We start from the raw sequence: 26,745 nt of genomic DNA, 5'->3' as shown, positions 1-26,745 counted from the left end.
TGGCAAACGGATTATTAAAATTAACGACAGCCGGTTGCTAATGTCATTACCAATCAGAAATCAGTAATAGAAGCCGAAGTATCTTATCATCCACCTCGATGTGCGTACCCAAAACGTTCGGGCAGACGACCCTCGATATTGACCATATTTTTGCGGCTTATTGCATTCAATTTTGGTTGACCCATAAATTCTCATACTTTATGCCGAGCTTAGTCCTATGCTTGGAGCCTGTTTCTCTTTTGTTGTGGTACTTCCTTTGCTTTTTATAAGCAATGCGATCGTAAAATTACAAAATTTATATGCACTTAATTGTGATGCCCTTTTGATATCTGTCCTCTTTGCCCTTTGTACATCCTTGTGTTCTTGTTACTTTTCTACTCAGTAACCCAGAAAAATGAAAAAGTTGCAACATGCAACATTGTGAAGGACCGGCCATTCATTGTTAATGTCGACGGGTTGTAATTGCGAAAGTTGGGTCCTTGTCTTGCGGTTTACCTTTAGACGCAGAACAGAAAAGAAGCTATCATCTATAAATAGTTAGTAAATACATAGTATGATTATGCATATTTTCAAAAAATAAGAAAGAAGTTAGTGTGCTAGAAAAATGGTTTTGATTTAGTCATTATATATTTCTAAGGCAACATGATTTCGGTAGTGGAAAAATACTTTTTTTCTTATTAAAATAGTATTTTGATATACGAAGTATTAGCTATACGGTGTATTTTAATATTTTTCGATATGCTAATTCGTCATAATGTAATTCCGTTGCTTTGTAGCTTTCTTACATCTTTAGTTTAATAATTTATTATTTAGTAAATACACAAATCTTTATTTCAATCTAAATAAATATCAAAGGTAAATGTAAAATGTAAAAAAACATTGTAGAGTATTGAGTAAGTCACTGTGTGTTATTTTTCTGTAGTGAATTCAATTTCCTGTGGACTTTTCTGTATTAGTGAATGCTGGGCACATTGCCAGATTTTTATCACTTTAATAAAATTACGAAAAGTGAAGAAAAAATACCCAGCCAGACGTAATTAAATTAGAAAATTGTGGAGTGTGAGTTCGCTAGGGACACGTCGCGGGGCAGTCTAAGTTAATTGCAATTTCCAGTGGCGACATCTTGCAGGGAAACAAGCGGAGGTTGCTCGATTTTTCATTTACTTGATGAACGGATTGAGAATTACAAAATGAAAATGGACGAACAGTGGCAAATGCTTAAAAATGGATTACATTAAGTGAAGATTCGTTAAGGTTATTTCCTGTTGCCAAGAATTCAAAATTCGACGTGTTGCTTAGTAAAATGTAATCAAGCGATTTGTTGCGCATGCGCGCGAAAAGCTCTTTTCGCTTTCTCAGTATAGAGCGGGCTTTCGCTACGGCATAAGCCGGCTTAATGCCCGACGAGATTTATGCCCACCAAAGGGCAAAATGAGTATATTCCGATATGATTAATTGTAGCTCGCGAGCCCCAATGACTTCCAAGCCTTTCGAGCATTCTTAGTCTCAGTCTCAAGTCGCGATGCGGAGACCTCGATAACAACACCGCAGAATATTTCTTTCATTTCCTCTTCCTTCGCACATTCGGCACAGACTCAAATGAGAGAATTCTCAAAACGAATGTAGCCGAGGAGGATGGGACTTGTTTGGAGTTTGCCTGCCTTATGGAGCTGAGACTGAAAAAAAAAACAATTTATTCTCCTTGGCCTTAGTACTCAATCTATGCGCAGAAATCTTCCCCAGCATTCGCGAAACAAATGTGCCTGTAAGATTGTGACTGAGTTAGTTCGACTCTTCAATGCTCTTCTCTTATGCTTTTTTTTTTTTAAATTGGAATATAAAAAACCAAAATCGTTAATTGATTAATAAAGCCGTTTTCGTTTAATTATAATGAATTACTTATGTGAAATATCTTGTATTCGTATGACTAAAATTGTACTTTATATGTGATAATATGAAAAGTGCTAAGAGGACAAGAACGGAATTTCAATAAAAAGTAATGTAGACACTTAAATCCGAATTGAAGCATTTTAACACAAAAGAGCATCTAAACGTCGTGGCAGAAGAATTCACGAACTTCCCTTTTTCATCGTCAACGACTCCTATGGCGGCTTTAGTGCAAAGTCGTGTCTGACTTTGCATAAAATGTGGCATGAATTGGTTGCGAATGGATGAAATCTGTTTGTCAGTCGACATTCGGTTTGCTGCTCGACGTCAAAGTCTGTGAGGGAGAAGCCGAAAACTGAAAACGTTTTCCTTGCCAATGCCAATGCGGCAATATTTGTGTTTGCGAGCCTTAATCAATGTGTCAATACTTGTGTGTGCTGAGAGGCTCTTCTGACCAAACATTTGACATTGCTATAAAGTGTCAATAAGTTTGAATTGCTGCCTCCATCCCCATACAGTCATTAAGAGGTTATGACCAACCTGTAGCGCTTGTTGCAAGCCATCAAACTGAGACTCAGATAATAGTATACACTCACTATTCGGACTCATACGAGGGCAGCCCCATGCCCCGCTTTGTGTCAACCCCAAAAAAATATAATAAAAAACCGTAGTGATTTTTATCGCTGTCACATTTATGACATTATCATTGTGTCAATATTAAAATGATCGCTCCCTCGCCCCATGGCTCACACCTTCTCGCCTTTCCCATCTCGTTCTCGTTCTCGTTCTCGTGGTCGTGCTCGTTGTATAACTCCCGCAGTGGGGAGAGAGGGCGAGTTGTGTTTATGATGACCATTATTATTGGCAGGCCACATAAATAACATAGCCGGCGAACTTACTGGCTATTTAAACCGAGCCTAACGACTCGAGTGCTGCCATAACCCATAAAGATTAAACTCTTAATGATAACCAACACCAACAGCAACCGTCACCGTCACTGCCACCGCCACCGCTACAGCTAAGGCAACAACAGCAACAAAAACTACAGTGGCTGCTCGTTGCATGCAGCATAATTAAATTTTAGACACATCGCACCCACAACGTAGAACCAGAATCTGGAATTGAACCCATCCCGAAAACCTTTTCGCTTATCAACATTTAATTTGTAAATATCAATAGGAAAATGAGAGGGACGAAATCAAACTGGTTCTTAATTAAAACGACAACGAAGAACTCTGTGTCGAGTTCTTTGTAAATAATAGTAACGAATCAAACGGCAATATTAAGAGATGAGCATAATCGAATAGTAGACACGCTCAGGATCGTAACATTTAACAAATAACCTTTTACTGGAAAATTTTAATATTTAAATTTTAAACTATAAACTAAACAAAATATTATTTTTGTAAAACACTCCCATTATACATATAGTGTGTTTGCGAATTGTCTATTTTATTGAACTATAGAGCTTTCTGTTGAAAGTTAAAGGCGTCAGAAGATGCGAATAGAACTAAGAAAAATTAACAATATTAACATACATCCTTCGACAAGAAATATCATTTAATCATAATTGCAATTTTTGATCGCTGCCTCTTGATTATTAATTAGTGAATTATGATTCTAATTGTTGGACTCTTGCACTTATTAGGTAGACTAATTGATTTCGCAGGTCTCTACCATCAAGTCGGGCTATTGCTCTGGCGAATGCAAAATAATGTTGGGTGCCACTTAAGTGCAGCAGCGTGGAGCCGCAACCAGCAAGAGTCCAACCAACATAAAGCAGCACAGTCAACGGCACAGTCGGAGACAGAGGCAGAGGCAGAGTCTGCGACTGGGACTGGGACTGGGACAGAGTCAAAACAGTAGCAACTGGCGTGAAGCCGAGCCGCCACATAATCTGTCAAAAGGAAAAGTTCATAATAAATCAAATGTCACGTAAACAATATTATTAAAAAGATGCAGTCAGCAAACCCTCGCCTCGCCTCGAGTCGAGTCGGCTCGGTCCAGCCCAGCCCAGACTCATTAAAAGGGACCCAAAAAGAGCTTGCGGCACGCAGAGGTTGTGGCAGCTCCGACTTAACGTCGCGTCGCGTCGCATTGCGTCGCCTGCACATCGCGTTTGCTTATCTGCGGCTGCTGCTGTGGTAAACACATAACGAGTTGGTCATTTAAGCTGCCAACCACAAACAGTCCAAACTGGCTTACCTCAGGTAGACAGACTAAGAGCCCAACAGACGGACAGACTAGGGACTGCTCTGTCTTGAAGTTTGAGGATTCCGGCGAGGTTTTGTGCAGCTTCTGCGCGCATTTGGACGATGATTTTGACGACAACGACGAGGAGGATGCAAGATGCCGTGGGTTTTTGTCAACGTCGCCAACGCCAATTGAGTCGGACGCGGCAGACGCAAGACATTGTGTCAAAAAGGTAGAGAGACCCCGACTTGGGTCTCAGCTCTCAAGATCCAGGTTCCCAGTTCTCCAGCTCCATTTGCAGTCGCAGGTACGCGTTAATCACACTTTACGTTTGCCGTTTTCGACGTTGAGTATACCCTGTAGCGAACAATGACCGATGAGGTATATTTGTTAAACAACTGCATTTAATGACAAGGAATACTTTAGTCATTACTTTAGTCTGGACAAATTAATAGAAATTAAAATCAAAAGTGTATTCTATAGTCGGGTAGTCGGTATTCAGTAGAATTTTCGTTTAGGATATTTTAAAGTTGGGAATATCATCATTCTTTAGCGACAGCAGATGAAAATACATTTAAAATTCCTGCCACGTTTTGCAGCCTGGCGAATTGCCTTGCTATTATTTTAAATTCTTACGAGCTGTCCTCAAAAACGAGAAAAAGTAAAAAACAAAAATGAGGAAAAAACCAAAAATCGAAGAGAGGATGGTAAAGGGAAGTCTTTTGGTGGGCCTTTAGGGAATATGCAGAGGCAGCAAATTTCACACCTTTTATTTTTTTCACTTGGGTACAGTTGTCCGACATTATTTTTTCCTTATTTGTGGTATTTTTTGAGGGCGTGCATCGTTTAAGCGTAACAAATGCAGTACATGAGATAATTGCGGGATTCTAATAAGCATTAAAAGTGCAATGAACCCGAGTTTTCCTTTCTGCAACAGGAACAATGCGCTTGACCATTAAAACGATCGTTCTATACGTCCCACTCTGCTTGCAGCCTTTTCTAATGATACAGCTTGAACTGCAGTCGAGACGCCTGTTCGTGGTAGATGATCAGGGTCAACAGACAAAGAGCAAGAGCAAGTCCCACTCGCACTCGCAGTCGCACTCGTCGCCCCACTAATCTCTAGAGCAAAATCGACTAGCCAGGACTGGACCTGGCTTAAGCAGCAGTCTTCAGACCAGCTGCATTTGTGCTTTGTTGTTGTTGCTTTTGAATTTATGTTTAAGCATTTCATGGCATTGCCTGAGCTGAGCTGAGCTGAGCTGAGCCACGTACTCTGCCCGATATGAGATCTGTTAGTCGGGGCTTTGCAAACTTGGCCATAATATTTATGCCGTTTGTGCTGTTTGCTGCTTTTGCCCTTTAGAGCTGACTGCTGCTTACTGACTGAGCGGACTGTGGATTGCGGACTCTGCAATGTGCCTGGTGTGAAAAATTGATGCCGTTGCACAGATAAGGTGCCTTCTAAAAGTGGAGTTTCGTGCCAGCCCCATTGTGGTAGGCCTTATACATAGGACCCGCAGAAGACTCGATTCGCGAAGCAGCTGAAGAAAACAGAGCCAGCAAATAACATAAATGGGCTTCAAAACGTAGATGTTGGCGAATCTCAACATAACCATCTCATTCTTTCTTTCGCAAACACACATACACACTTATACGTCCACCTATCTGTTTCCCTCTCTCGCTCCAACGTGGTAATTGCAAATTTCTTTTAATAAGCCTTTCAACGCCTCGATGCCATTGCCAATTGCAAATTGCACCCAGATTCCCTAGCCATGCCATCAAATTATATGTATGTATGTCTGTACTTAGCGTCCTTTTCCGCTGTAATTTAAATTTCAAGTGCTTGAAGAATTGAAATAGCAGTTGAGAGCCAGCGAACGAACAGCAACATAATGAGAGACTAACATGGAGGTCACTTGAATGGTTTCCTCTCGCCTCTCTCTCTCCTCGCTCTCTTTACTTGCAGCTCCGTCTCGTCTTGTCTCGACTCACAGCGATCAGTCCGATCATTTATCTTGTCAAACCTAATTTAAAGTTGCCATTTTTCTGTTTTTTCGCCTTCCCTTATTTCGCACGTGAAGTGCTAAAGAGCAACACCAGAAACAACGCCAACAAAAAAGCCAGTTAAGTTTTGTTCAGAAGAAGCACAGAGCACATTGATATACACTAACAATTTGTGTAATACTTATCGTAAATATCGGACGTTGAATCATTCAGAAAGTGCTTATTATATTATTATAGTATCGTTATGAAGATCAGTTCATTTGAGTTCTATAGACGAGAATTTTAACAGAAATGCTGATCAAGAATACATTTACTTACATTAAGAATAGTATAGTAGTATATACTATATACTATGTAGGTACTGATCAGCTTCGCCTAGAGCGTTCTTACTTATTTTAATTTGATCTTTCGTATGCTTTTCAACCTTCGCTTTTATGGCAATGACATTTTGTACTTGACCAATGCCGAATGCCTTGAAAATTGGCATCACTTATTCATGCGTCAAAGCGTCGCGCATTCAGCAGTTGTGTCTTCTGGAGGGAAGTTGCCATTGTGTGAGCACTGAGACTGTAAATGGGATTTGCAGCATTGTGAACTGCAGTGCTGCCTCATTATGAGACACAGGCATGCGTGTCTAGGCAACAGTTGCAAGCAAGACCGAAACCAATACCAAAAGCAACATCGAGACTGAGATCGAGAGCGAGGCGCTCGTCAATTAGACTTTCCTTCAAAAAAGCACCCGAAATGTAAGCAGGCAACGCCATCGTCTGTCCATTGTTGCAAGATCTGTGTGGAACCAAGAAACATGTTGTTCGACACCACAATTTGTGTTGTACTTCGAGTAAGCAGCGACAACGACAACAACAACAACGACGACGACAACAACGTCGCGTCTTTTGCATTGCTAAGTACAAATGCAGGCCAACAAGTGATGAGAAGGGAAGAGCTGAGAGAAGAATGGAGCAGAATTGGCTGACTACCTGGCGGCTGGCTGGATGGCTGGCTGCTGTGCAACGACCCTGAGAGCCAAACCAGCAGCCAACTGCAGCTAGCAGCATCCACATTGTATTTCGCCTGCAATCAATTGTTGCATCTTGAGGCAAACGTTGCAGACAAACGGCGTCGCGTCGCCACAGGCTCCACTTCCTCCGCCCATGCATGCATGTTGCGGCTCCTGGTCCACCTCCACCTCCACCTCCACCTTCACATCCAGTTGGCCAGCTTGGTTGCTTTTCGGGCCCCGGTAGGTGATATTGCCTTATCTGATGTGTCATTTTTGTTTGCTTTTGTGACTCTTTGTACGCGCATTGCGAGCCTTCCTTTTTTCGTCAATAGTTTTTTGCTTGTTAGCGTTTTGCGCCAGTTATGTGGAAACTTTAAAAACGGTTTACTGTTTTTGGCTGATGTTGCTGCCTTTGCTGGCATTGCCGTCCGTCTTTGCCGCTGTCGTTTTAGCCAATTATGAGGCACGTTCCTCACGTTCCGCAACTGTGTAACTTGACACGCCCAAACCGTAGTATCCTAGAGCTATTCAATTATTGATATGGTTTGAAATCTGTTTACACCAAGAAAATTACTTGGCTCTCTTGTCCAAAATGTAAAATTCAATATGGAATATATTTTCATTTCAGCTTTTCCTATCTCACAATCTGCATAATAAATTCTTGTTCAAAATTATTGTTGCATTAGCATTTCAATTTAAACTGCTAAAATCCAATCGAATCTTTATTTGGTCTCTTGACTTTATTCGCTCGAGTTGCTTCAATTGCTTTTGTCTTATTCATTTGCCTTCCCGCCTTTGTTATTTTCCATTCCGCTTTCCTTTTGCTGAACTCGGTCACTTGCCTGGTCTCGTACTTGGTCATTAATGAACAAGCCCAAATTTAGGTATAGAAATTACGAGTTCTCTCAAGAAATATGTCTTATACCCTGCTTTTGCCAACACCTTTAAAAGTATGTTTTTGAGCTGAGTTAGAGTAACTAAAAGTCGAGCTGAATTGTTGTATTGCTGTGTCATTTTATTTTTTATCAAACATATAAAAAAAAGCTTTGTAAATGGCCTCAGAGAATCGAGGCACAAACTTTGATCATCGATCTTATTTCAGTTGCTCAGACTGAGTCTTTTGTGTGAGCGCAAGCAACAATTTTGTATTTTTATTTTTTATTGCGGGTACCCTGCAGCGCATATCTTGAGGCCTTTTGACCAAAGTAAAAGTTGATTCTATTGTTTTGCTAGCTGCAACAATAAAAATGTATCGCAATGTAGGAGTTTCTAGTATTTTGTTTAACAAAGCTTATTGGTCATTTGTAACCAACAACTTGTTTATTCGCCTTTTCGATGTATGTATATCTGAATATTTAGTAATTTCAGGCTATTAAAAAACAACTTGAAGAATAATCCATAAATGTATGTTTTTTTGTATTAGTAGTAATAAAACGTCGCTAGTATATAAAAAAATTAAAATTTTATTTATTTAATATTTAATAAAACAAAAAATTGGCGACGCCCCCGGGTGGACTCGAACCACCAACCTTTCGGTTAACAGCCGAACGCGCTAACCGATTGCGCCACGGAGGCAGTTGGAATCGGCCGACAAATTTGAAAGTCATAAGGTGCGAGCGATAACATGAGAGACGCCCAAGAATATTTAGCTCCGTCAGTTTTATTAAGAGCAATAATAATATGATAAGTAAAGAAATATACAAATAAATTATTATTATCTGGCACAGTTTAACTAGCGATAGTCGAAGACGTCAGCAGTTAAGCATTTCTTTATTATCTCATCGTCTTTTATTGACCAGTACAAAATAAAAATTGTGACTTGTTTACATTATTTAATTATGTTTTTTTTTTGCAGATTGAGTACTCATTTATTTACTAACGACTTAATCCAACTTGTACGACTTGAAGCAGATAATTGCATTATCCTTATCTTAATTTTCATTTGTTATAATACATGTCATCTAAGTTTCGCTATGATGATTATTGCTACAGCAGAGTGCGCATTCAAGAATCTTTGATTCTATTTTGAGAATATATCTAGTAGTTGAGCGGATTTCTTAATCCATTTCATTTCGGAACAAATTCAAATGTCACTGAAAACAATACATACATTTTATAAAGAAAAGAACATTTGTGTTGTGTTCTGCTCTCTTTTTTTTACTTATCCCCTTATTTTAAAAACAACCCTTTTTCTTTCTCGACGAGAGTGTGTGTTATCTTTATCTCTAGAGTCGAAAGAATGAGCATGTGTGTATCTGTTGGATTGTGGTCGTCTTATCTTTACTGTCATTGAAATGAAATTTAATATATACATACATATCTGTAGGTATGTGTGTGTGGAAGTGTTCAAGTATTTTGAAGATTATTCTTTGTTGAAATCATATGCACCTCTTCACACTTTTACTCTGGTGTATTGAATTACTTGCCGACGTGGCAGTTGACATACTTAGTATGATCAGCAAGTTGTGATGAGCATCCTCATCATCCATCCATCCACATCCAGGGCATCAAATCGCCGTCTCAGCAGCAGTGACATCCGAGTCTAATTCTGAGTGCGGTGTGATGGGGTCTGTACAGTTTCTGCTTTTGGGTGACATTATTCAATTTAAAGTGCTCTTTTTCTCCTCTTGATTCTTCTGTCACTTATTCTCGTTGATCGCAAGCGGCGCGTAATTCATTTTGGACGAGACAGGAAATCTTCAATTATATGTCTAGTCTTTGAAATTGAGAACATTGCGCAAAAGTCCCGCACACACACACACACGCACACACATAGACAACCGAACAAGCGCAGCGATCACTCGCAATGACGTTTTGTGGACCACCCAAAATGTTCTTTTTTCTATGCTAACAAATGTATGTACTACTATATAGCGAAAACATAAACAAATCTACAAATTATGCGTCTCGCCTGCCATTTCAATTACAAATCAAACGTCAGTCATAATTTTGACGTTGACTCGACGCCAAGCAAATAATAAAAGCAGTGAAAATATTTGAAAGCACACAAAACATGAATAGATTCATGATGGCATAAATAATCAATATGCTATGATCTAAATATCTTGGGTGGTCTTTTCAAAATTGAGATATCTAGCATATATCTACCATATGCTATGTTGGAACTTTATTTGCAATACTATAAATTGGTTTGTCTTTTGCGGTCAACTTATTTTTATTTTCGACATAGTTAACAATCGTGTCAAATCAGAAATTGTTCTACTTTTTATATCTATGCATAATTATGTTATTTTATTTAAAGACTCGACATCAGTAAACATAATAACTATCATAATGACTATCAATAAACGGATTCCCCTTATATTAGATGCAATTAAGTTAAATGCGATATGTCTAAATGATATAATACTCTCGGTATCTCTGTTTGTCGTAAGTCAGATCACATGCGAATTAAATTGACGTGTTATAGCTACGTCATGGGGTGTAGATGAAGATGGCGATGGCGATGACGATGACGATTAAGATGAAGATGGAAACGAAGATGGTTTGTGATTGCAGTCGCTTCTTATGTGGCGTGTCCAAACTGGCAACACCTGCGGAGGTCTTGGACACAAGACCCATCCATTAATTGTGTTATTATACGATGAGTTTTCATTTCGTGCAGAACCCCAAAGAAAATTAAAGCCCTATTGCGATGCATTCAAGAGGAGAACAACAGAAATTTTGAATAGCTCCCCAGCAGCAGCACCCAAGGGCAATTCGAGCTGAGGCATGACCTGACCACGCGGCAATCAGTGTGCCTCAAGCTGTTGTAAACAAATTTCGAGTGGCATCGGGCCTGATTGGACTGCCTCTCAGTTCGCAGTCGTCAGTTCTCAGTTTTCAGTGTGTGTGCCATACTCGTTACTCGTACTTGTATCCCACTTGCAGCTGACGCTGTCGCTGATGACGTCCACGTCCACGTTCATGTCCATGTCTGGAGACGAAGACGTGCCTTCATTAGGCCATGCGCGGCGCATAGGCCGCTAAAAGCGTAAATACGGACGGATTCTTGTCCATTCCGTGTGCCGTGCGGAATTTTAATTGATTTCATATACGCACTTTTGACTAATGCAGCGCGGACGCGATTAGGGAAGGGGGAAAGGAAAAGAGGGAAGGAAGGCAAGAGAAGAGCAGGGGAAGGGGAAGGAGAAGGCGGGTTGTGGGTGTGCGCTGCAGCTCATTTAGCATAGACTCGAAGCGTTGATAGACAGCACCCAGTCGGGTCGCAGTGCTATGGGGCATGCATCACTTGCCACACTTTTCTGCTTCTACTTTCTTCTTTTCATTTCTCAGTGAGTCAAAAGTATATTTTTGCATATTCCTCCGCCAAATCTAAATCTAAAAAAGCCACTAGAAAACTCGAAATGCACTTTGATCTATTTTCGTTTGCTATGCAAAAACTGAGTTGCCGTTTATACCCTGGCATTTATAAGTATGAAGGGCATTATACGCTGAATGGATAAACACAACAAAATATATACTATCTTAATAATATATATGCATTTAAGTAAATATCAAGCCTGTTCAATATACGATTAGGAGGTGCTAGTCAAAAATGGAAATTAATTAAATGTTTTTAAATACATTCAATTCTCTCTTGCATTAATATTTAAAACTGAATATAATAAAGTTTCGCAATTCACAGGGCATTCTTTTTAGATTGCTACTTGCGAAGAAAGTGATCTCTCAAAAGTTTCCTATTTATTTTGATAAAATATAAATTTTTAATTGCACGAAAATATCGTTTCCCGTCTAATGACCTACTTCTCGTAGTTGCAAATAGACTTTCTAAAACACTCGAGATGTTTTACTATTTGCATACACTCTCAACTTTCTATTCTAGTACAGTAAATCAGTTAGTTTGAGGTGACTCATTATTCGCCCACGTTTAGAGTTTTTATTTGAATTTGGCTTCTCATCAATCATTTTTTTCCGATGAAAGTGCCATAGAATTGATATATGTTCGAGTATGATTTACCCCTATAATTAAACTGACAGAGTTTCATTGATTAATTTATAAAGCATTAAATATATTCAAGTTCATTTAGCTTAGAATAATAGTAGAAAAAGTCACACCCGATTCTGGACATACACTGCGCCATTAATCAAGAGTCCCGAGGGGCGGGGCGGGATGGACAAATAATTGGGGCAACTTGCCAAACGGCGTTTAGCATTCAGTTGGCATTAGCTTTTATTTCTGCGCAATTGCGTTTCGATTGATGCGATCCGATGCGAACGGCGCGAACTATATCATCGCAATATGCACAATGATTGATTGCCATTGTCATCGTCATCGTCATCGTCATAGTCATTGGAGTCGTTATCGTTATTGTTATCGTTATCGTCTCTTAACACGCATTGCTCTAATTTGCCGGTGTTGTTGCGCATTATGGTTAAGTTTGTCGCCTGTTGCATATGAAATGAGTTTGTCCCCGCTGCACCCACTTTGAGCCAGTCACGTTTGTTTTTCACTTTGCGTTAAAACTGTTTCTGTTTTTGGTTTCTGCTTTGCTTTTTTGTTTGTTTTGCTTCTCGGAAATTGCATTATCTTTTCCCATGCCCATGCCCATCCCCATCCCCATCCCTATCCCCACAGAACGGTTATTTACTGCATTATGTCAAGCGAGTTTGATAAATGGTTTATGTAACTGCCAAGCTAGCAGAGTTTGCGAGACCAGCAACAGCGACGGCAATTACGCACTCCACTTCGTCAGCAAAGTGCAAAACCATTTAATCAATTAACGCCTCTGCTCCGTTTCAGACCTTTACTTGGTGCAAATGTCTCAGCTTTTATCAACCAAGCTTGCTGCTACAAATCTTGCCAAACTCTTAAAAGTTGTGTAAGAGGTTATAGCTCTATTCTGCTATCTACACTTGTTTGTTAGAATAGCTAAAATAAATTGTCATATTTCCCATATAATTTGTAATTACATACATAAATGTATTTGTACTACACATTATCACTTTACATTTTCGTCTCTTTAAGTCGTTCACATCCCTTGGTCTTGAGGATTTTCACTGTAATTATTTTTGGCAATATGAATAAAGATATTTAATGCTAATTTAAAAAACAAATTAGATCACAAAAAAAGTCATTTAGAATCAAAACTCAGCGAAATCTAAAAAGTTATTTTTAATCCAAAAAATTTACAAGTATAACTGTAATCCATTTTTGTTTTTTATTAATATAATTTAATAAATTGTTTATTAGACACGACATGCACTCTATAGACTGTGAATTGGCAGCCAAGCAAAACACTCGTAAAATTCTCAAAGCTCTACTGGATCCGAAAAAAAACTGTTCTGGTTCAAAAGAAAGTAACAAATTGTGTACTATGGCTTGGTTAAAATTTACCTTTCGCATCTTTTTGTTCCGTTTATTGCAGAATGACTTTTGAAAAGAGTTTTAAATTGTTCCTGCTTGATTTATTAAACGACTATTGTTGTAATATCGATATTGACGCCAACATTAAACACATTGAGTGCCAAGTTGCACTCTTAGCTATTTATTAATAAATCTTTAGCCCAAGGGTGTTGCACTCATAATACCTAACAAATAATGTTTTTTTATTTTATCTTTCATATTTTACAGGCCAGTTCAACACTTACGATTTAACTGCAGCCGATGAAAGAGTGGAAGACTCAGCCGCCTATGATGATGTGGCTGTTACAAATTTAAGGGAAGCAGCAGCAATAACAACACGCATACACGAAAAACCAGCAGAAATTGGTGAGTGAAAATGTTAGAGAATGAAAGAAAAGAGGTGCTCAGCTGAAATACACGTTTTAACAAACGTGCTTCAACATCCTCGATAGTATAGTGGTTAGTATCCCCGCCTGTCACGCGGGAGACCGGGGTTCAATTCCCCGTCGGGGAGATGTGAGATTTTTTTTTTTTTTTTTTTTTTTTTTTTTTTTTTTTTTTTTTTTTTTTTTTTGCTGCTTTGTTTATAAAAAGAAGTGACTATATAACGTAACTAAATTAGGTATTCAATATATACTCAAAGTGTTAAACAGAAAATATTTCAATTTCATATTGGTTATACATTAATTACATAATATGATAAGAAGTTGACTTCTAATACTACTCATAGTTTATTAAAAGCCATTGAAAATTAATGGTCAAATTTTAAAAATTTAAAAATGAATTTTAAAAGTGTACTTAAAAATTAAAAAAAAGATTCGTAACATCTCTCCCCGACGGGGAATTGAACCCCGGTCTCCCGCGTGACAGGCGGGGATACTAACCACTATACTATCGAGGATGTTGTATGCTGCCGGTCAAAATGTCTATTTGTACATACGCCTTTTTTCGTATTGACTGGGTCAATATGAATGAAAATGTTTTATTTGATGTATTGTTTTTTCTCTCTTTATTTGCAATCTGTCTTTATACAATAAGTAAATTATTCAATTAAACAAACAGAAATAGCAGTTTTTAAATGAGCCCTGCCACTTTTTTATTATAACATCTTATCAGTTGCAATTTGGAACACATATTCATATGTACAAATACAAAGTGAGATGGTTAAACGAAAGACAATTGTTTAGTGTATTGTAATTTGTGATTGTTGCATCGCGACTTACAATATTTATAAAGAACGTGAACACTGATGCTTGATAGAGCGATAGAAGTTCTATCATATACTACGTTTATTTGAAGCCAATGGCTTTAAATTCGTCTATACTTATATATATATTGTTAAAAATTCTTTAAACCCGAGTGTAAAATAGGTGTAGCCGATAAAAATCTACCAATAATAATAAAATCACTGTTATTGGAAAAAATGTTTTTGTCAAGACTGTGCCAACATCCTCGATAGTATAGTGGTTAGTATCCCCGCCTGTCACGCGGGAGACCGGGGTTCAATTCCCCGTCGGGGAGAATGTTTACACTTTTTTAAAAATAACTTTTTTTTTTTTTTTTTTTAATAACTAATTATCGAATAGTTCGGTATTTTTTTAACTATTTTATTTTTTTTTTTTTTTTTTTGGTAAACTTCACTATTAACTATAGTCACTATTAACTATAGTCACTATTAACTATAGTCGTGTCATTGCCTGTTGGACGGACATAAATTCATGAAGAGGAATAGAATATGGTAGAATAGTTTCTAGCAACAGAGGGGCCAAATATGGATTTGTTTATTGCATATGTACAGCTGTGAACTTTGAAATAAGCAGTGCTAGTGACCAGTGCGTTTAAAATTGGAAAAAACTGTTATAAACACAACTTCCAGATAAAATTTAGTTATAACAGCATAAAGTATTTAATTTTTGATAATTAAACACTTTTTTCCATTTGGCTAAATTCAATATTTTAGCGAATATGGATAATAACAAATGAAATTGGGTCCTTTATGAATAACATTGAAATAGCAGTGCCAAAAGAAAAATTTAATAAATTTCAAAAAATCATATAAATAACTTAATTCTTCTAAATTTCGAGTTGAATACGACCTTATAATTTGTTGTGTAGCCTTTATTGGCTATTAGAGCCTCACAGCTACGTGGCATGGAGTCCACCACGTCCTCGCAACGCTTGCAGGGATTCTGGCCCTATACCTCCTGTACAACGCCAAAGGTGTGGCTTAGATGTCGGGGATTTCTTGGCAACATAATGCTTGAAGTCCTCCATCAGTTCCCAATCGGATTTAAATCCGGGAACTGTGCTGACATGGCATTACATCAGTTTTTTCATGACCAAACCACTCCGTGACCAGTTGGCCGGTGTGTTTAGGTTTCGTGGCTCTGCTGAAAAGTCCATATTGAAGGGCATTTCATCCTGAGAATACTTCAGCATGATGTTTCTCAACGTATTTTCAAAGACTTTTTGGTCTATGATCCCATCGATCATATTTATAGGTCCCACACCACTGTATGAAACACACATGCCCATATCATGATTTTAGGACCACCATGGTTAGCGGTCTTAAGGGTATGGTTTAGGTCGTTCTCGGTGTTTGGTGGTCAACGGACATATTGTCTTGAACTTTTCTAACAATTAACACCAGTTTAGACTCATTTGTCCAAGGATATTACGCCATTTGGGAAGTGGCCAGTTCAAGTGGCGCGTGGCAAACTCCCACCTCGCTTTGAGATGTCTGTTACCAAGTAATGGCACCTTTTCTGGACTTCGGGTATTCAAATTTGTATCCACCAGTCTTCGGCCAATAGCCACTTCACTGATTCCCCAACTCAGCCCTGCTTTAATATCCCTAGAGGATGCAAAAGGATTAGTTTAGCTGAAGAGCACTATGCATCGGTCCTCTAAAATTGTGGTTTTTTGTATCGCACCACGGTTTTCAGGCTTTTATTTATAATTATGTCATTGAAAACCATTTTGGTAAAACATTTTAGGTGACATAGAACTTTTTATACAATTTTGCTCCTTCCTAAGCTCAAGAAAGGACCTCCTCTCTACATTGGACCAGTTAGGTCCTTTACACACTAAAATTTAATTTTTTTTCATAGTTATAGTGTATTGTCGTATAAACTATAATAATAAACCAAATTAAACTCACTTTTCATAAAATTAAAAAACAATTTCGGCTTTTTTAGTGGAAGAAAAGAAAAAACTGCTATTTTAAAGTTCAGCCCAAAAGTGGTGCATTTGGGTAAAAATATCAAAATTTTAGAAAAAACTGAACAAATCTAACGGGGTTTTTGGTAGTTTCTTATCTATATGTTTCACTTTACAAAAATAATGTGCCGGGGATCAACTAACAAAAAGGAATATATGAAAATCCGTTATTTTGTTTTTTCTTGTGTCGCACTGCTATTTCAAAGTTCACAGCTGTATATGGAAATATTTGCAATTTCAGCTAATGCTTCATTTAATAGACAGTCTAATGTTGTCGGAATAGAAATGGTATTTATTCTATTTGTGTTTTTAGTTAGGAAATTCAATGGAAGAATTGGTTAGTAAAAAATTGAAAAAAAAAATATCGTATCTCGATCTCCCCGACGGGGAATTGAACCCCGGTCTCCCGCGTGACAGGCGGGGATACTAACCACTATACTATCGAGGATGTTGAAATTGGTTTGCCTAAAAGACAATGTGGCATACGACATGTTGCGACATTCGCTTGAGGTTATTCTAACTTCGGGTTCCTAAATCTTAGAAGTCTTTTTGAGATGTATTAATATAGAATTTTTGTAAATATGGTATACAACTCAACTCAAAAATTAATTTGCAACCATTTAAAAAAATTGAGCTAACACTTTCATCCCCAAGGTGTTAATGAAATATTTGAAATGCATTTACAAATTATTTTTGACGTGTTTCAAATCTCCAGCACCCCAAAGAAGTTTACGTACACATTTATTATGCATGTATGTGCTGCTTGACTTATGCTCAGCCGTGCGTGTAATTATAATTTATCGTTGTTGTAATTCCATGAAACTTTAACACCTCACCTTGGGGCATTGAAGTGTCTGAAAACGCAAACGTTGTTGCCGCGTAAAGAATCAAGAAATCCGTGGCACAGGAAAGGCGAGGAGATGAGTGCTTAATTGCACTTCTCTTTGATGCATTTTTGGTAAGGGGCAGCTCTCTTGAAGTGTTAATGATGCAGTCTTCAGATACATGCGTATGTGTGTAAACACACACCTACATACGTTACTTTACTCGTTTTTGATTCTTTGGGCTGTTCGCTTCAGTCGCACAATTTAGAAGCATTGCAAAACGTTCACAAAGAACAAGAACGGAATTTGTAGCATTTTTTGTTGTCCACATGCTGATGACAAAACACGAAATGCGTTTGTACTTATTTTTACACACTAACAAAAGCGACTCGCCCACGTTGACACAAATTTCTTGTAGAACACAAACCGAAATTTCCATGCAGTAAATACAACAGATATAGAGACACATTCACATTCAAGTGTTTCTGTGTATGTATGCAAGTGTATCTGTGAGATACATCAGTCCATTGCTATTAGAAAATGAGAGAAAAAGAGACGGGAAATCTTTTCCTTTGTTCAGAGCATCGACTGACATTGATTTAATGCCCAGCCACACTTGAAGTGACATTTCAAACCTTTTGGACAAGACCTTTTTGGGTATTGTCGGACCTTTGTTCTACTGAGGGAGATCGATAGAGTCCCAAAGATGGAAAGAGAGCGAGAGAGAGGGATAAACAAAGACTGAGAGCCAGGGGAGCCTGTTGCGCACATCTGTTGGCCATGTTGGTCCGTTGGCCCGTTGGCTTGATGCATTCTTCATTCTGTATCTAATGTGTGTTGATTCGTTCCAGATACAGGTACAGATACCGATAACATATACTTGGGCCGCCAGTTTGTCTGGCATGTTGTCTACATCTTGTGTCTGAGAGACGTACAAAGGCGAACATTTCATTTCCATGGAAATACTCGAAATCTTCCATGAAAACTCATACCAATTGTATACAAATAAAAAATTCGTCTCTATACATACAGAATAAAGAAACAACAAAAAGTTGTTTCTCCCATTCGCTTAATGGTGGATGCTGTTTTTTTTTCTTGTTTAAACAAACGCAATAAATGTTAATGCACATCACTTAAAGGTGCTAATTGTAGACTGCAGCAAGTCCTCACGTTTGTAATATTAGTATAAGTCATAAAAATTTCGCGCCTAGCATTTTTGGTGCCAGACTCCCTACTCCCTCCTCCCGACTGCTGCCTTCCGCCTCCCTCCTTCTTGTTGCACATTTCCACTCACTGTTGCATCCAAGAGTGCACAACTCCTTTTTTCCATTCTATACTTGTTCAAATCTCTATCTCTCTCTACTCTCACATACAAATACACTCTTCCAGCTAGATAATTGTAGAACAGACAGAGATGGCATTCACAGTGGCTGCTGAAAAAGAATGGAGACCCAAAAAGAATAATCAACATTTTTCACAGTCTACAGAGAGTGCCAGACTTGTTGTGTTCCCATTAATTTTTCCATATATGAAAATGGTAATTTATCTAAATCGCTCGTTAAATTTTAACACAAATTTTTTTGTTTAAAATTATTTAATCATTGTCTAAATTATTTGTTTTTGTTTCAACATTAATATTCGATTTTATCGGTTTAAACAGTTCTGCATATAGTCTCTGTTAGTTTCCTCTTTAAATGTCTTTGGAGCATACTCTCTTCATCGCTCTGCCTTTTTATAGGGTATTGCACAGAGAAGCTTAATGCCCTCGCAGGCTGGCTGCATCCACCGTCTTTGGTGCACCACAGGCCATGGCGGGCGAAGTGTTGCCGGCTGTGCGCTGCGTGACTCCTACACTTGAGAAATCACACCTCGCCTGCCAGCACTCTCCACATCAACAACAACAACAACACGATGAACAAGCGTAACAACAACTTACGTTATTATTAACAACAGCAAGAGCAAGAATCTGGCAATCAGCGAGTAGAATCTGACCAAAGCATTTAGATAGACAAATCCAGAGCAGAGGGCACATGCCCAGCAAAATATTGTATACACTATAAGTTATGGTTTTTCTTTGTGTGAGATAGTGAATGCATTTGGAGTCGAAATGTTTTTTGGAGCTGATTCGAGGGATCATAAGGGTTATCGTTGGTCTGAAACTATGCTCGAGTTCAGGGCGTACTCGACATTGCAGCTGTTATTCCAGCGAACGCAATGCCAAATGCGTTTTTAATGCAAAAGTATGAAATTCAACTACCTGAAAGCGGTTGAGCTGCTGGTCAGGTATTTACAAGCGAGCCTAATTAGCGAGGCTTCTGTTTGCCTTATACGAAATGGGTATCGGTTGACATCTAATGAGTTTTTGTGGACAGAATTCACTAAGTGTTGCTGTTGCACAAGAGCGCAAATGAAATTATTTGTGCTGGGATTATGATTGTACTTGCTAGAGATGGAGATGGAGATGGAATTGGCTTGGTGTTGCCACTAATCACACATTGCCTTAACAAATTCGAGACAAAGACTGTTATTATTATTGCTGGTTGTTATTGTTGTTGGCCAGTTGGCAGTTGTCAGTTGGATGCATATGCAAAAAAGGGCCTCAGATCCGTGCCCATTGCAAGTCTTCGTCGCAGTCCCAGCAATTACGCAGTCGACAGCCGCAGAAACAGCAGCAGCGGCAGCAGCAACAGCACCGACGGGCATTGCCCATGCCTTATATCTAGATATGTCAGTTATAATAAGCAGCAACGAAATACGATGCTACACAAACGGTTAAAGATCAAGATACTCGTACAAGCACTCTCTCAGTCACACACACACACACACACACACACATACACACACACACACACACACACACACACGCACATATCTGACCTTTGTGAGTAGCTCACTAGCCCCGAGAGCCTCCTGGAGTCTTAGCAGTGAATACACCCATAGTGACCACCAAGCCATAGTTACCGAAATCCACGGACGCCCCTACCCCTCGGTACCCAACAGGCCAATCCGATACAGAGCAGAAAACGTTCGATAAAAGAGATTTTCGAATCCATGCTCCATGGACTGGAGGTCAACGGCTCGGCAGCAAACAGCACGAGGCAGCTCATGTCCAGGCTAACCCAGGCATGCGATGCATCAATGCGTAAAGCAGGACGAGGTACTAAGCACCAACCTGTATACTGGTGGAACCCAGGATATCGCCAAGGCCCGCAAGGATTGCTTTCAGGCACGACGAAGGTACCAGAGGACCCTACCACTTGGATCGCACAGAGCAGACGCCATCACCAGGCACTGCGGGAAAAAAGGCGCGTACTGAAATCGCTAATTAAAAGCAGCAAGAGGAAGCTGTTCCTAGAGCTTTGCGACGAAGCCGACGCCGACCCCTGGGGTTCAGCCTACAAGCTGGCTATGAAAAAACTCCACGCGTTCAGACCAGCCTGCCCATCATGCCCAGAATTATTGGCGAAAACAGTAACACACCTATTCCCGAGCCAGCCGAGATCGATATATGGGTTGACTACCGATTCGACGTTCGCCCAAGTGACAGAGGATGAAGTCCTGTCGGCAGCACGTTTGATTAAGCCAGGGAAAGCTCCAGGCCCAGACGGAATACCGAGTGCAGTGGCTAGAAAGGGCCCTCGAGATCCAACCAAGATGTTTTGCCTCCACCTTTAGCAAATGCATGCTGGAAGGAGTGTTTCCTAATGTCTGGAAAGAGACAGGACCTGGTCCTAATACCAAAAGGGAACAAGCCACCTGAAGACCCTTCCGGGTACAGACCCATTTGTCTGCTCGACTCAGTAGGCAAGGCTCTCGAGAGAGAGTAATCTGCACGCGACTCAATGCAGAGATTGACAGAGTTGGGGGTCTCTCCGAGTCGCAGTTTGGCTTCCGGAAGGCCCGATCAACAAGGCACGCAATCCAGGAGGTGACGGACCTGGCAAAAAAGGCCATAGAAGGCAAACGCTGGCTGTGGGGGGAAAAGAGTACTGCCTGGTAGTAACCCTAGACGTCAGGAATGCGTTCAATTCAGCGAACTGGGACAAGATTATGCAAAGTCTGAACAACCTGAGCATAAACCCACACCTGACAGGCATAATAGGAAGCTACCTAAATGGCAGAATTCTTCGCTACCAAACCAGTGAAGGAACGAAAACGTACGAAGTCACAGGAGGAGTCCCACAGGATCGGTCCTCGGCCCGACCCTCTGGAATCTCATGTACGATGGGATTCTACGGCTGAGACTTCCACCAGGCGTGAAAATGATCGGTTTTGCGGACGATGTGGCGATCGTGGCAGTAGGCAAACACCTACGTGATCTGGAGATAGCCACCAACAGGGCAATCGTACAGGCCCAAGAATGGCTAACCAATGCAGGATTGAGCCTAGCAGAGCACAAAACGGAGGCGGTACTCATAAGCTCGAGGAAGACCGTGGAAACCGCGCGAACCTCACGGTAGGTCGTACAGTCATAACTTCCCGACCGTACATCAAGTACCTGGGGTTTATACTCGACCACAGATTGTCCTTCAAGGTACATCTGAAGCTAGCAGCCGACAAGGCATCAGTGGCATGTTCTGCATTGGCCCGCATAATGCCAAAATACTAGAGGTCCGAAGGAGTTGCGCCGCAGACTCATCAGTGGTGTAGTGCGTTCGATAACCACATACGCAGCATCAATCTGGGTAGGTGTGCAATCGAATGCAGGACGTACACAAGGGATATACAAGCGGTATACAGGACGTGCGCGCTCAGAATCACAAGTGCGTTTCGCACTGTGTCGGGCAAGCCGCCGAAGTACTGGCAGGGCTGATGCCCTTCGATATCCACGTCCGAGAACTCGTGCTGAACAGTAACACCCACAGCGGAAGCAGAGCAGCGAACAGGCAGATTTCCCTAAGCGAGTGGCAGCGCAGGTGGAGTTCATCCAACAAAGGCGCATGGACGCGTACCCTCATCCCAGGAGTGAGTGAGTGGGTGAACAGGAAACACGGACAGGTGAACTACTACCTGACGCAACTTCTGAGCGGACACGGCTGTTTTAAAGACTACCTCTTCCGTTTTGGGCATGAGGCAGACCCACTCTGTCCCAGATGCGGGATAGGGTACCCGGAAGACGCTGAGCACGTGTTTTTTAAACTGTCCGAGATTCAGAACAGAGCGTGAAAGAGTGGAACGGAAGTATGGGGAACCGGTGACGCCATCGAATTTGGTATACCACATGCTGGCAAACATGGACAACTGGGAGGCTGCAGATGAAATGGCGAACGTAGTCATGAAGGAGCTACGGCGGAAGAAAGATCCCGGAGAAATGAAGACGGGCGATAAGGCCATACTCTCCGCCGAAGTAATACTTAACGGTCGTTCCGGCGGAGAAGTTAGACAGGAGTTTAAACAGGCATAGTCCTGGTTTCGCAGGGGCCACTTGTACGTACCGCGGTGCGTCAACGTCCTTGTATAAAAAAAAAAAAAAAAAAAAAAAAAAAAAAAAACAAAAAAAACACGCACATACACACACACAAGTTCACAGAGCCATTCAAAACTTGAAATACAAGTGAGCGTGGCCAAAAGAAAAACGCCAAGTGAGCATCAAAGAGAGCACGCGTTTTAAATCGCGCACAAAACGCGCTATCGCTTTTGGCGCGCTCTCTCCATCAATCTATGTTTCCGTCTCTCTCATGCTAACTCTCTCTGTCGGTCACCCACACGTTGCCGACATAGAGACGCCAACGCGCTAGCGTAAAGTTTACAAGCACTTGAATGTGAGAGCGTTCGAATCATAGAAAGAGTGACAACAGTGTAAGAAAATACGAGTACAATAGTACACAATTCATGATTTCTATTAATTTATATTAAAAAGAAATAAATGTTTCGCACAATATATATTTGTTCAATAAAATAATTATATTAGTAATGTTTTAAAATGCAACTGTTTTCACGCATTTGAAGAATGAAATTCATGCAGACATTTGGAAAGTGCTGACTATTTACGTTCAGTGTTCTCAGCTCTCCCTTAATGCGGCTCTCTCAAATATTACCTCTCTCTTTCCGCTCTCTCTCTCTGTTTGAGTGAGCGCACTCTCTTTATACGCCTGTTGCTGCAGGCCGCAGCAAAGTCAGTACCTCATACGTCGTGCTCGTGTTGTGACGTATCTGCGGATTTCGTGTCGTGGAGGCTGCGCTGCGTTTCTTTCGTCATTCGTTTGTCGTGCAATTAGCAAACATTTTAAATGGCAAAGATTATTAACTGAATTGGCAGTGCGCATAGATCAAATGACAAGTGCTTAAGAAATCTAAATGAACGGAACGGAAAATGAAAAAATTGTTTATTGATTGCTAGATAGAATTGCGTGGATATTTGTGAAAAATTATAAACGCGCTAAAAATAATTTAAATGAAAAAAGAGAAGAAAAAACAAAACGAAACGTTCGGTTCACAAACAGTGTTGTGTCTGCCTGAAGTAAAGTGCCAAAAAGTTGTATCCAACTAGAAAGAAATAATAGTTTGAGATTGAAATAAAATTGTATTTTGGCAAGTGTCTGTCCCTACGTCTTTCGGTGTGGCTGTCGCAGGATATCCGACGACTCGACGTATGCTTGGATTGAATTTCACCTGATTTGTATTGCCACCTTTCGTATATAATTATAATCAACGTGATCACGCGCTCACACCACTGCGGCGACAACAACAACAACCAGCAACAACAGCAACAACAAGGCCCAGCAAAAGAACAACAACAATAATAATAACGAGCAAAGGAAGAGGCAAGAACGGCGCACACACAGGATCAAGTTTGCCAAAAGCCATAATTTTGTCCGTTGTTGTTGTTGTATACACTTGGAACCCACCAAAGGGGGGAAGCAACAGGAGGCTCCATGGTGTCGCCGGTTTGACCGACGCCGCCGGCCAAACGACCGCAATAAACTAACCAAACCAAACCGAGACGAACCGAACCGAAAAGCAACCATCAGACTGACAGAGAGAAAGAGAGAGAGAGAGAGAGAGAGCGACGGAGAGAGGTGGAAGAGACAAAGGTATATAACGAATCCAGTTCTCGTTCTTCCACACGATCCACAACACACAACACCACATAGACAAACGGCTCGTGTTGCTACGTTGATGTTTGCAGTTGTTGTTGCTGCTGCTGCCGCTGCCGCATTTATTGTTTTGGTGCACGGCTGACCGAGAGATCGAGAGCTGAGCAACGGGTCCCAACACCCGAAGACAACAACTTGCAGAGAGGTTGCTGCATTGCAGCAACAGCCACAGCCACAGCCACAGCAGCAGTCACTGTCGCTGTCGCTGCCACCGCTTCGCATAAAAAATCATCGGCGTTGGTTGTTGTTGGTGTTGTTGCATCTTCAGACATGGCGCCGAAATCCAGAAAGAAGAAGGCACATGGTAAATATTAATATAACATTTCATTTATCTTTTTGTATGCCCCTGCGAACTCATAGATGGGGCATTTTAGCTGCAACTTAAAGCTAGAATTTCTTATATAACATAAATGTATGTACTACTGTGGGCAAAAAGTAAGGTGAATTTGTTTGTAAAATGAAAAATCTTTATTTATTTTTCTAAATCAATATCATTCCCTTCAAAGTGATCCCCTCCCGATAAAATACACTTATGCACACTTTTTTTCCTATCCTCGAAATATGCCAAATAGTCTCTTTTCGATATAGCCATCAGTGCCTTCTTCGATTTAGCTTTTATCTCCTCAATCGACTCGAAACGCATTCCCCGAAGTGGTCTCTTCAGTTTGGGAATAGTCAGAAGTCACACGGAGCCAAATCAGGCGAATACAGTGGTCTTGGAACGATATGCGTCGAATTTTTTGCGAAATGGTCAAGAAAAACGTGTACAGAAATTGGTCGTTTTTGGTACCAAACGAGATTTGACTTTTCGTAGGCCCAAATGGTCTTTCAAAATGGTTTTCACAGATCTTTCTGATATTCCGATCATATCAGTAAGGTCTCTAATAGTCAACCGACGATTTTTGCCTCCACTTTGTTGACGTGTTGGCCATGTGTTAACGTCGATTGTCGTCCGGAGCGCTCCAAGTCATCAACACGTTCTCGACCCTCTTTGATGTCTTTGTACCACTTAAAAACATTTTTTTTTGTGACATGGTAGAATCACCAAAGGTTTTCCGCAACATCCTCAACGTTTCCGCAGCCGAAATTTCATTCGGCAAACAAAATTTGATGGCACTTCTCATTCAAACATTGTAAAAAAATCGAAAATGCACTCTTGGTCGTTTGGAAAACACAAGCGTAAATATATTTCTGATAATGACATTCAAATGAAATTGGCCCAGATGTCATTAACAGTCTTGCCAACTTAAGAAAAAAAAGAATTAGGCCGAATTGTTAGGCCCGCGAAGTTTAAATTGAAAATTCACCTTACTTTTTGCCCACAGTAGTATAGATAGAATATATTGTCAACTTAATCTTTCACTAAGTAATTATTTTAATCTATTTATCTGCTAATGATATTTGGGCACTAGTTTGAGCAAATATTTATTGAATAAGAATTGCTTACAACAAAATTTTACAGGGAATCTGAGCGTCGAAAAGCTTAAGGCTGAGAATGATATTGTTTGACTCTCTTGTGTTGTTTTTCAATTATTGAAGTTTCCTATAGTTTCCCTTGTAGTTTTCTCGTTGAGCTGAGTTGAGTTGAGCTGAGATCTCCTGTCAACGTTATCGTTTCTTGAGATCGACGCAATAGTCGCGGAAATGGACATGTCCCAAGATCATGTTTCCATGATCTTCAACCGATGATTGTAGCTCATAAGTATGCAGTGCTCATATAACAAATCCTCTGAAAATATCCTGTTTGGTGTGTTCGTTGTCGATGGTTTTCAATTGAAAATTGAAATTTGTTGTTGCCTCTTTTTGTTTTCTTCTAATTGCGTTTTGTTGTTCCCTCTATGTCAAGTGCTGAACACAAAACCGAGTCGAACAGAGAGCGAGAGAGAGAGAGATAGTAGAAGAGCGATGTCGACGCGAAAGGCGGCCTAAAATATGCGACGTCTGACGGCTCCGATATTCCCGTCTGCCGTCTCCTTTGCGCCTTTGCTTGTTGTGCATGTTTTTCTTAATTTTTTATGGACGTGCGCAGGTAGAACAGACCAGACTAGCAACACACAGCAACAACAACAACAACAACAACAACAGCAAGAAGAACAAAAACAACATGAAATGAACAAAAACAAAAATAAATAAAAAATATACCCGAAA

General features: G+C 40.2%; 2 protein-coding genes and 5 non-coding genes across 8 annotated transcripts in view; 4 read left to right on the top strand and 3 right to left on the bottom strand.

Annotated features, from left to right (window-relative positions):
- LOC117563489 (protein spaetzle 4) overlaps window positions 1-26,745 on the top strand; it is a 165,102-nt gene that overhangs the window by 53,184 nt on the left and 85,173 nt on the right. The window lies entirely within an intron of this gene.
- The window catches only part of LOC117564575 (bone morphogenetic protein receptor type-1B), a 54,369-nt gene that overhangs the window by 10,783 nt on the left and 16,841 nt on the right, over window positions 1-26,745 (top strand). The window contains exon 2 of one of the 2 annotated variants that reach the window (XM_034243416.2): window positions 13,686-13,823. In XM_034243416.2, coding sequence (XP_034099307.1) covers window positions 13,686-13,823 — 138 coding nt within the window. Of the gene's footprint in view, window positions 1-13,685; window positions 13,824-23,627; window positions 24,902-26,745 lie in introns of those variants that run through there. The other variant, XM_034243417.2, reaches the window with a different exon arrangement.
- On the bottom strand, window positions 8,592-8,665 carry Trnan-guu (transfer RNA asparagine (anticodon GUU)). Its single transcript has one exon. It is a non-coding gene; the product is annotated as a tRNA-Asn (tRNA).
- Trnad-guc (transfer RNA aspartic acid (anticodon GUC)) lies at window positions 13,900-13,971 on the top strand. The gene has a single exon. It is a non-coding gene; the product is annotated as a tRNA-Asp (tRNA).
- On the bottom strand, window positions 14,287-14,358 carry Trnad-guc (transfer RNA aspartic acid (anticodon GUC)). Its single transcript has one exon. It is a non-coding gene; the product is annotated as a tRNA-Asp (tRNA).
- Trnad-guc (transfer RNA aspartic acid (anticodon GUC)) lies at window positions 14,907-14,978 on the top strand. The gene has a single exon. It is a non-coding gene; the product is annotated as a tRNA-Asp (tRNA).
- Window positions 17,053-17,124, bottom strand: Trnad-guc (transfer RNA aspartic acid (anticodon GUC)). The gene has a single exon. It is a non-coding gene; the product is annotated as a tRNA-Asp (tRNA).

This window comes from Drosophila albomicans, chromosome 2L (assembly GCF_009650485.2).
Source record: "Drosophila albomicans strain 15112-1751.03 chromosome 2L, ASM965048v2, whole genome shotgun sequence".
NCBI classification, from domain to species: Eukaryota; Metazoa; Arthropoda; class Insecta; order Diptera; family Drosophilidae; genus Drosophila; species Drosophila albomicans.
This window is presented reverse-complemented; position numbering and strand designations above follow the sequence as displayed.